The sequence below is a fragment of the Emydura macquarii genome, unplaced genomic scaffold, assembly GCF_026122565.2.
Source record: "Emydura macquarii macquarii isolate MOO-44397 ecotype Brisbane River unplaced genomic scaffold, CSIRO-AGI_Emac_v2 contig_3287, whole genome shotgun sequence".
NCBI classification, from domain to species: domain Eukaryota; kingdom Metazoa; phylum Chordata; order Testudines; family Chelidae; genus Emydura; species Emydura macquarii.
In genome coordinates this window covers 6,595,787-6,606,812 of record NW_027133424.1, presented here as the reverse complement: position 1 = coordinate 6,606,812, position 11,026 = coordinate 6,595,787, and the positions used below count along the sequence as shown (strand labels likewise).

General features: G+C 42.1%; 1 protein-coding gene across 4 annotated transcripts in view; it reads left to right on the top strand.

The window, feature by feature from the left end:
• Positions 1-2,525: 2,525 nt before the first annotated feature.
• KIFAP3 (kinesin associated protein 3) overlaps positions 2,526-11,026 on the top strand; it is a 104,352-nt gene continuing 95,851 nt past the window's right edge. For all 4 annotated transcript variants that reach the window (XM_067532437.1, XM_067532441.1, XM_067532440.1 and 1 more), the window contains exons 1-3: positions 2,526-2,581; positions 7,383-7,514; positions 8,914-9,068. In XM_067532437.1, coding sequence (XP_067388538.1) covers positions 2,550-2,581; positions 7,383-7,514; positions 8,914-9,068 — 319 coding nt within the window. In that variant the 5' untranslated portion in view covers positions 2,526-2,549. The remainder of the gene's footprint in view (positions 2,582-7,382; positions 7,515-8,913; positions 9,069-11,026) is intronic.

Sequence of the window (11,026 nt, the reverse complement as noted above, 5' to 3'; positions counted from 1 at the left end):
GCAATTGTGTAAAAGCTAACTTGGGAGCTTTTGTCCAATAGTCCAAATGTACTTTTTGATGAAAGCAAGTGAATTAAAACTAGCAGCTGACCCACAAATTGCTGCTGAAAAGGCAGCTAGGTTTCTGGGGTTACACTGGCACTCTCCCAAAAAAATGTATCTTCTAATATTAGTATTGTGAAATGGATATGGGCAGCTTTCTCTGTATGGTATGGGCATAGCCAGAGCAGAATCTAAAAGGATTGAAATTTTAAAAAAGATGGTATTTGCCCAATTACCCACCTGGAAATTCTTCTACATTCTGTCCTTGTTTGTGTGAAGTTGCCCTCATGTTTTGCAAGATCAGGGCTATGATACTTTCTTAGATGGTAAGGTATTTAGAGCTTACAGTCCCCATCTTTTTGTGCTGAGTTTGTACAGTGCCTAGCAGAATGGGTTCCTGGTTCATGATTAGGTCTCTTAGGTGCTACCGCAATACAAATAATAGTGCATATAAGTAGCATGGACTGCCTTGTTTAAAATAGTTAGGTTGAGAAACAAGAATGTGCATTATATTTGTCTATTTGAGAACAGTTGTGTTTTTTTGTATTGAGAGCCTAATTGGTCTAGTGGACTGAGTGTAGGGCTGGAAGCCAGCAATGCTAGAATGCTAATCTAAATTCTGACACATGTGATGGCCACAGGCAAATCGCTTCACTTCTCTGTGTGTCAGTTTTCCATCTGTAAATTACTACAAATCAAAATTGCTCACATGCATATATTTTGCGGCATCAGGGCCTATGTTTGCACGTGTATATAGCTGTGCTTTTGAGAATTTAAATGAACCTGTTTTAGTATTGCTAACCACAAATGTTCGAAGACCATGAGTCAGGTGCCCAAAAATCCTGAGATTGGCTTACAAATCATTAGATAGATAGATAGATAGATAGATAGATAGGTTTTTTTTTTTTTTTTGGTCTTCAGGTTTGTGGGTCTTAAGGAACACTCAGGTCATTTTCAATCTTTTCTGTGCAACCATAAGAGATAGAAACTTTGTTTTTAAGTGAAAGCTGAGAGTCTCACCTAATAACATGCATCCAGGTAATGGGGCTTTAAGAAAAACACCAGCTATTGTAAGACTTCTGATAAAATTGCCAGAGTTCAGTTATTTGAACGCAAATGAACAAAATATACCATGGAGCTTTCAGTAACCCCAAAGGGAACTTTAACAAACTGCTGCTAATCACAAAACTCTTTTCCTTGCTGTGCAAAAATGTGAGAAATTTCAGGCCAAATGTGATTTGTTTGTTGTTTGGGATTATTTTTTATTTACACTCCGAAGGTTTTTTTAAAAAGCCCTGCACAGATCAGAAATGGTAGCTTAGTGGCTCAAATATCAAGTTTATACTTACACTTCACCGAAACCACCAGGTTAAATGCCCAGGGCTTCTTCTTAGCCCTTCATCCATCCAAGACAGATACATTGAGTTCCTTCACTTTACTCTGCAGGTAGGAGAGCAGGATCAGGAGAGGTGCCGGTTTGGCAGACATCATAGCACTCTGAGGAAGAGTAGCTGTTTGTCCTAGCGTCCTTGCCTCAGGGGCCTGTCTGCAATGGGGATGTTTTCTAAGCTGTTTTAAAAATGGTTCCCAGTGTTGCTGACTCTCACAATTTTATCACAAGTCTTGTAATATTTGGTGTTTTCCCTCAAGCCTCCACTCCTGGAGACAAGTGATTGCATTAGAATCTCAGCTGTCATTAAAAGATATTTCCTAGCCTTTAGGATTGAGGCGAAAAGCTGGAAAATGTCACGCAAGTGTAACCTAGAGTCTCAAAAAACAGAAGGCAAAGAAAAAGGCCCTGAGTTATTATTTATGAAAAGACTCACATTTTTTTCTGCCAGTCATTATTTTTATGGTGCTTGACTCATGAGTGTTGAATGCTAGAGGTTGGCCATATCGGGTGCGACTTACACTGGCCACAGGTACAGTGTAGACCTGGTGCTAAGCAGTTTAAGGCAACCTGAGTTGTTTGTACTAAAACCAGTTCAGTATGTCACATAGGGTGACCAGATAGCAAGTGTGAAAACTCGGGACACTTTTGTTTGGAGAGGGGCAGGCGGGGGGGAGTATAGCTGCCTCCATAAAACAAAGCCCCTAATCTCGGGATATCTGGTCACCCTACCTCGATACCAGGTCTGTCCTATGACTGGAAGCAGGCAGCTGAACTGACCTTCACACCAGTTAGGCAGAGCCCCCAGCTGATGTGTCTTGCTCCACTGCCTGCCCACAGGTGGCACTCGTGGCGGATGTCGCCTGTGTCTCCTCCCTGTCTCCAGAGGGCGATATGCAGCTCCCTTGCCTCTGCGCCCAATCTCGCTCTGCACACGCAGCGCCAAATCAGTCCCACAGCGACCGACGCGCCGGGCCCATCGTCTCGCTGCGCCTGCGCGCTAGGGAGAGCTTCCCGGGCCGGGCGCTGTGTGCGGGCGGGGCTGGCGCTGCTCTCACCCTAGTAACAGCGGCCGCTGTGGACGGAGCCGCCCGCGCCCGCTCGGCCCGGCGCCACCATGCAGGGGGAGGACGCCAGATACCTCAAGAGGTACCGCCCGGGGGCCCCTCAGAGGCCGGGGCAGCGCGAGGGGAGGGGAGGGGAGGGGTTGGGTGAGGTTACGGGGCTGGCAGGAGGGGATGGGTGGGGTTACGGGGGGAGGATGGGTTGCGGGTGGTGGTTGGGTTGGGTTTGGAGCGCATAGCTGGGTGTGGGCTGTATGGGTGAGGTGTGGATAAGGGAGGTGGCTGGGGGTCACTGAGCAGGTGGGATGGTGGCAGAGTAAGGAGGTAGGTAAAGGGAAGTGCTGCATTGAGGAAGGGTGCATCTGAGGGATTGTGTGGATGGGCTTTTTGGCAGGGCAGGGCTGGAGTGGTGAGTAGATGGTGCCATTGTTTGCTAACACCATTGTTTAATGGTGAGGCTGCTCCAGTTAGAGATCAGGGTCCATCTAGTCCAGTGTCCTGTCTTTCAGCAATGACCGATACCAGCTGCTTCAGAGGAAAATGCAAGCAGCCCCAAAAGAACAGTTATAGAATAACCTATCCATTGGGAAAGTTTCTTCCTAGCCCCTGTCAGTTAGGCCTTGTGTACACTGCAAAGATAAGTTGACCTATGTTAGTTGACTTACAGCCACTGCATTAAATACTGCAGTGGCTGATGTCCATACTACCATCCTTGGGTCGGTGGTGCGCATCCTCATGATCAACACTTCCACTGACCTAAGAGGGGCAGCGTGGGAGAGCTGAGAGTTCAGTCTCTGGGCTCTGCTGGCAGCTCCTTGCTGGGAGCCCAGATGCCCCACAAGCTCTTGGGATCCTGGCAGGCTGTCCCCCTCACTCCCCACTCCCCGTTCCCCACCAGGAGCCGGGGGGGAAGCCGCCTGTGCTTCTCCCCTCCCCATTCCCCGCTGGGAGCCGGGGCTAATGCTTTTCCCCTCCCTGTAAGCTGCCTGGGCTTCTCTCCCCATTCTTCTCTGGTAGATGGGGCCTAGCTGCTCACTGGGCTTTAGCTGACCAGCTTTCTTGTCAGAGCTGTGAAATTTGCAAGAATGACAGCCAACAGCCTATGTAAGGAACACAGTGTCTAGTCACCCTAACTTCACTGACATAAGCCCTACACACTTCTCATTGAAGTGGTATTTTTATGTCGGCATAGCAGGGGAGTGACATCAGTGAGAGGAGCATTTCAGTGTGTACACCTCCACTGTTTTGTCGACAAAACTCTGTAGTGTCGACCAAAAGCTGATTTTTGTCGACAAAACTTTGGTGTAGTCCAGCCCTTTGTGGCTCGTTTAGCCTCTGAAGTGTGAGCCCTTATCATTTTTTCTCATCCTGTGTAACTTTGGATATTCTCATTATCCATCATGTTTTGAACCCTTCTTTGCTCCTGGTGGTTCTGTTTCCCCCCATCCCACCCCCATTTTCTGCTTATCTTCTGCATTGTTCAGCAGCATTTGCAGAGGTTTGGTAGGATCTGATGGGACACTCCAGCCACACACAGAGTGCTGTCACTCCGCTGTTGCTTAGACTCTTCACTTGTACACATCAAATGGTTAAGATCCTTGGTTTTACAAATGCACTGAAAACTGTCAGTGATTTCTGATGGCCATTGATTCTGCTGTGAAGATATGATCACAGCTGAAAACTGAGTGATCATCTGTGGTTAAAGTGACAGTGGCCATCTCAAAGTAGTACCTATCTTTAAATGAGCTTATTCTATGCAGACCACTTTTGTGATCTCCGAGGAATTTTCTTTTTAGCGTTCTTGGCAGCAGACGTTAAATTTTTGTGTTATAGGGAAACCCTGCTAAAGCAAGCCCAAGATCACAAGAATATTCAGCCTTGTATATGCACAAAAGTTACACCAGTTTAATGAAAATAGGTTTTGATTTAAAAACCAGATTTAAACTGGAGTAAACCCCTATGTGGATCCTCTTAATTCAATTGACATTAGAGCTAAATTGGTTCAACTTTTATGTACAAACAAGACTTTCCTCTTTTAAGCCTTAATAGAGAGAGATTCTTTTCAATTTCAAGATCCAACTAGGCAGGTGAAGTGAACAGTCAGCATGACATGGCCATATACCAGCAATCTGGCACAATCTTTATCCTGTGATCCTTGATGATGATCCAGCGTTTTAATTTTTTTTCTAGTAGGTGGATGACTGACTACAAAACTTAATAAGAATAGAAATGTTTCATTTATTTTAAAAAAAATTTCCTTTGTGGCATTGAAGATCCAAATACAAAAATTGTTCTGGTGGATAGTAAATGTTGATAAATGCAAAGTAATGCTTAGCGCTTATGTAGTGGATTTTGACTGTAGATCTCAAAGCACATCACAAAATTTAGGCCTTCAGATTGGGAAACCAAGGTATGGGTGAAAGAGCAACTTCCCTTTCAAGGATTGAGCCTGAGTAGCTGCATAGATGCTGGGCCTATGCACATGCATGGGGAGAAAATGGCCCCCAGGCCACAGATGAGAGGCTACTCTAGCCTGATAAGTAGAGCATGGCCTGTAACCCATATGTGGTCCCCTCCATGACATGAAGGAAGAAAAACAGAGGATCTCCACAGCAATAGGTCCCATGCTCACCCATGCCTCCATCCTAGATGTGGGCAGGTTCCATGCGGAAAAAGCTTGAAGGCAGTGCTAAAACTCTTTGTGGGACAACTAATTTGGGGTGGCTAGCTCTTCAACCTGTTCATAAATAATACCAAGTGTGACAGTTAAAAATGGTTTTTGACTCTGTATAGAATATCTAAGGAGAAGCAATCACAGTTAGTTTCTCTGTGTGTAAACATGGGGAAAATTTGGAAGAGAATAAAAAAGCTGGCTTCCTTTGACTATCATCTTGCTACTAAGGCCTTGATCCTACAAGTTATTCCATCTGGATGTACTCCTGCACTTTAGGGAGCCCACCCACACTGAGCAGCTTGCAGAACCAGGTCTGAAGTACAGGATCCACTTCAAAGAATTGTGAATGGTAAAAAGTTGCTTATTTAAAAAAAAAAAATCAAAATTTGGAAAGCTTGTGCAAAATTTGGTTGTCTGTTATAGAGTCAGTGGGGGAAAAATAACTGTTCAGCAATCAGGTTACTTTGCACCTTTGTTTAATTCTTTACGAGGTACCTAGTTCAACAAAAACATCATAAATGCTCACAGTCCAGCTCTTTGTGTGTTTCTTTGAGCTACTACAATAATAAATAATTCAGTGATGTGTCCATCTGCAAAAGAGAAAAAATATCCTGGATAGTAGCGAGAAAATAAATAGAATACATACCTTAGACAGGAGAGAAACATCTGACAGCTAAATTCAGATTGTTACTAGGGTCATACAACTCTTTTAGTCAATAGCTACTCAATACCTTTCTGCGTTTGGCCCTAAGTGAACGTTCTTGGCTGTTTTGGTATGACCTGAGGGTAAATATTGAAGAATGAAACCAAATTTCAACCTTGTAGACAGGTTGTAGGGAAAAAGTGTTGGATATTATAGACTGCAGTTGCCTAAGGGGCCTAAACGAGATAAGCACCTAAATCTCCTCAACTTTTAATGGGAGCTGGACATCCAACTCTCTTAGGCTCCTTTGAAAATCCCTACCTGAATGTTATGTTTGAGATATTTTGTGTGATTTTATAACTAAAGACTATATAGAAATGCACACAGTTAAGGTTTCCTGTGTAACTTTAAATATAGCATTTCTTGACTTTGAGTGTTCAGCCGCACAGTCTGAAGTTGTCTGTTAATGTTTTTGTATGGAAATATAGCTGTAAGGTGCAAATGTACTAAGCCGGGCCCTATTATAAATTCCTTCTACCCTCCGAAGAGTAGACCCTGAATGAAGCAGTCCAAATAATTCCACAAATCTCACTTCCTCTCCCAAACTCCCTCACTCAAGCCCTAATATCTTAAGGGGCTAAGCACAATTAGTTCCCATTGAGTATAACAGGAGCTGAGGATGCTCAGCCATTTATAGGATCAAGCTCACAGAGTTTTCCTGAAATAGCCTCTCACCAAATATCTATATATATATAGTGAAATGGGTTTGGACTTGCTTGATTTATATCTCATGGTGGTGGTGAATTTTAAAAATCAGACAACCCCGGTAACAAACCGTCAAAATCATCCTGAGACACTGAAGTTTGTCTCTTGGAAAAATTGGTACTGTAGGGGGTGTGCTCCAGCAGGAGGGATTTGTGAGTTCTTGTAGAAACAACTTGGTGTTCTTTGTTCTTTTTTCTTGGTAGTGTTTCAGTTTTTAAGGTTTGGCTTATCCTACCAGCACGATATGTACGAAACATTCCTTTAGAGATATATGAGTAATTGCTAATGGCATCAGTCTCTGGGGAAGCTGAGGATTTGGAATACAGGCTTTCAAAAAACGGGGATATTTAGGAAATTAAACCCCTTTTTTATCCTCTGACTTCTCTATGAGGCATATCTTTCCAATTCAATGATTGATCCCTCTTAGTTTTGGCTAGTATAGTTTTATCTAGGCAGGTAGGAGCTTTGAAAGTCAAAGGCACATCCTCCTTAATTACTTAACTTCTCTTGTAACTGAGACCTGATACTGTACTTAGTATTTTTGCACATACTAGAGCCGGTATACGTAGAAATGCCTCCTGTGTTAAGATTCCACCCTGCTGTGTAAGTTGAAAGAATGTGGGAAAGAGAGAGCATGGGCTAATGCAAAGAGGACCAAGAGGTTTATGCTACATAGGTAGAATCTGTTTACTCAGTTATGTACACTGCTTGATCAGAGATGTCCAATTCTCATTGACTCAAGCTCCCAGATAATTCTTGGGCTTCTCATTTGGTCAGTGATTAATTTTTTTTTCTGCTTTGCAGGAAGGTGAAAGGAGGTAACATAGATGTACATCCCTCCGAAAAGGCCCTTATAGTTCATTATGAAGTGGAAGCAACCATTCTTGGAGAGATGGGGGACCCCATGTTGGGGGAACGCAAAGAGTGTCAAAAAATGTAAGTTCATGGCACACTCTTGGGGTTATTTCTTAAAGTTAAAATTTCTAGCCTATGAGTTCTTAAAATTAGTGTTCTATTATATTATTTCTTTTATGTTACCGATACTTTTTCAAACTTTGAAACATTTTATTAAATTAGTGTTAAGTTTGGGAATAATGTATTTGCATAGTTGTTTGCATTGTTCTTGTAGCATATATGCATCGTAATATTAAACTTTAGTTCTTACATAGTGTTTTCCATCTGTATAGCTCATGGTACTTTGTAAAGCAAAGTAATTATCATTCTCCCCATCTTACATATGAGGAAACTGAGGCTTGGAGAAGTGAAGTTACTTGCTCAAGGTCACACAGTGGTGAATGGCAAAGATTGGGATAAAACCTAGATCTTCTGATACTTGCTGTGTTGCTCTATCCATTGGAATACATTGCCTCCCTTATTTGGAGTCTGTGTATGTCCAACTACTGTTAGCAACTTCATTATGCCATCTGCATTTTCATTATACAGACCACAGTTGTTGTGCCTTCTGTAGTAAAGGTTGCCTACGCATATCTGTTGTAAAAGGCCCTTTTCCAGTTTCCTGTTACTTCCTCAGATTTTCACTTTGAAGGTGAAACTTTTCAGGTCTGTTTTTTGCTTGAGAGTGAATCTTTTTTTAAAAAAGATTGAGCATTCTTATAAGAATAAGGAGCAGAAAAAAAACCTTTTCCATTGTATAAGAAAATACTACTATTGCAGATTTTTTGAACACACTAAAAATGTGTGTCTGCTTTGCAGTGAATCCACGCTATTCCATCTAGGACTCAACAGAAATCCTTTCGTTCCACCTCCTGGTCTGTGCTTACAGATATCTCCTCTTGCTCACTCTGTCATGATCTGAGATTTTTGAGTGCCTTATGGCAAAGTAGACTTCTCTGTATGGCTGTCTAATGCAGTGTGGGGAAACTCTTGCACAATCAATACTGACAGCAGATTTTATTTCTGAAAGGTATTTTTTCTATGTTGTACTCTGAGAGTTTCATATTAATAAAGGAAACTGCATGTTACCTCCAGAGAACTCTTTTGGAAATAGACTCCATACTCCTTATTTGCTGCCATGTCTAAGCTGCATGTGAGGCATTTGCTAATGCAGCCATCTCTAAAGCTGCTATTTGATCAGCTGGTGAGAAATGGTCCTACCCTATTAAGGCCATTAGACAGACAGTTGCTTGCTGTTCTGAACTTCAGGGTACGACTGCTTTCTGATCTCGGCTATTCCAAACTGTAGCATGAGCATAAGATGTCTGTAGATCATCTCTGCCTTGACAAACTCTTGATTATACATGTTTAAAGTGAAGTGTTGAAGATATACAAATCTTACATCAAGTGGGGAGAAAACCATCTGACCTGTGTCTTGCAGCATTCGGCTGAAGAGTCTTAACGCAAACACAGATGTTGCTTCCTTGGCTCGAAAGGTGGTGGAAGAATGCAAGCTCATTCACCCCTCCAAGCTAGCAGAGGTGGAGCAGCTGCTATACTACCTACAGAACCGCAGAGATGCCTCTTCCGGGAAAGGTAAGTGGTAGAGAAAACCAGAGTGGATGAGGAGCTGAAATGTAGCAGCTCTAGACATACCCTGTATTTTGAGGTTTCTAATTCAGATGCTACTTTGCCTGATACTCAGAAAACCGAGGAGGGAAGAGGAGTACTTGTTTTATGCTGCACCTGGAATAATTGACAGAATCTTGTGGAAAAAGAGTTGTCATTTTGATGATCGAAGTACATTTTGACTTTTGATTTGTCAAACTTAATGTTGATGCTTCTCTTCCGATTTGTGTATCAGTCTTCTGTTCTAAATGGTGCAGTGGATTATTTCTGATAGTGCTATAAAGAAGACTGATGGAATTATTTCCATGAGAATTACAACCTCCTCTTCTCTTTTCTGTTACAGTCAGTTAATAGGATAGATGCTTTTAAATGCTTTCCTCTGGACGTGATGGGTCAATGCCTGTTAAATTGCAGAGCCAACAGGTTCTTTATAATACCATGAGTCCTCACCCTGTCTGCTGAAAGGGCTGGACTGTTACACTCTCGCTTTGTTTTAGCCTCTGTTTAACATCCTGTGCAGCAGCCTTCAGTCCTGAGGCATGTGGAGATTTAATAACATTGAAAGAATTCTAGCATTTTCAGCTTTGTCTCTTGGTAAGGCACAAAGAAGGCAAAAAATCCTGGAGAAATTTCCAGGCAAGTCCTGGATTCCTTTTCAAAGCAGTTAATTGTTAGGCGCTTACAGGCATATACCTACAAACCCGTGTTCTGGAATAGGAGGTATAAAAGCTTCCAATCCCCAGCAATCTCCTATGTGATTGCAAGCCCAGCTCTTTTGTTATATGGGCACAATGTTCGGTTTTCTTAACTTTTTTTCTGCTGTGTTCTTTTGTGGCTTCTTCTTAGTCGGTTGCATAGTTCTTAACGCAAAAGCAAAAATACTGAGCTTGTGCCAGTTTATAATTTTTTTCTTTTTTTGATGTCTAAAGAATGTCTTGAAATTAAATTATTTTTAAATGCTATTTTTCTGCTTCTTATATATCTTAGAAATGTAGGTCTTGTCTACCTATTATATACTAGAAAATGCTATAGGTGGGTGACCTGAGAATGAATACTTTTTGAAATCATGGATTCAAAGGAAGCAAAACTTGATTAATTGGGAGGAGAGCTGATTTTTGTTCAGACTGTTTAAAACTCTTTCGTTTTCCTCTTGGTCTTATTACTAGGCATTTAGCTCAAATGCTTAGTAAACAATAGGAAGAAAAGCTTTTTTGGATAAATACTCAACACCCTTCTCTTCACCTAAAGCTTGAGGGAATGCCCAGCCCTTTTCTCGCAATCCTTAAGTAGAGTGTGTCAGCAGAAAGCCAGCCACTTGACATTCGACATCGCTATGATAAAAAAAAAAAAACAAGCAGCAAATTTTTCTTGAATCAAATAAAAAAAATCCCCAAACCTTTCAGGCCTTTGTCATAACTAAGCAGAACAGCCCCATGCCCAATGTTTTACCCTTTGTCAGTCACTTTAATGTTTGAGATGCTTTTTGTGTGTGTGTAGAGTTTTGGACTTGCCATACCACAGCATGAGCCAGAACACGGTTTAAAAAGTACACTTCTTACTCCACAGAGATGTCTATTGTGGACCAATGTGTCACGTGCTTGGGTGAAGGTCATTCCATAAAACGGTGCGACAGGCTTTACACACAGGCCTTGATGAGAACGAAGTCATAGCTTCAAGGCCTTCCCCAGAGACAGTCAGAAACTTTGACTATCTTGGTCCATCACAAATGCTTCTTGTCAGTGACCAAAAAACCTGGAATGCTTTACTCTTAAATATTTTGTCAATTTCACCCTTCACCATCATGCACATGCCACAGGAAATAACTTTGGGCCTGGTTCAGCATATCACTTAAGCAGTACTTGAGTCCCATTGAAATCAATAGGGCTTGACTGTTTTGCTGAATTGAGGCCTACTTTACAAAGTGC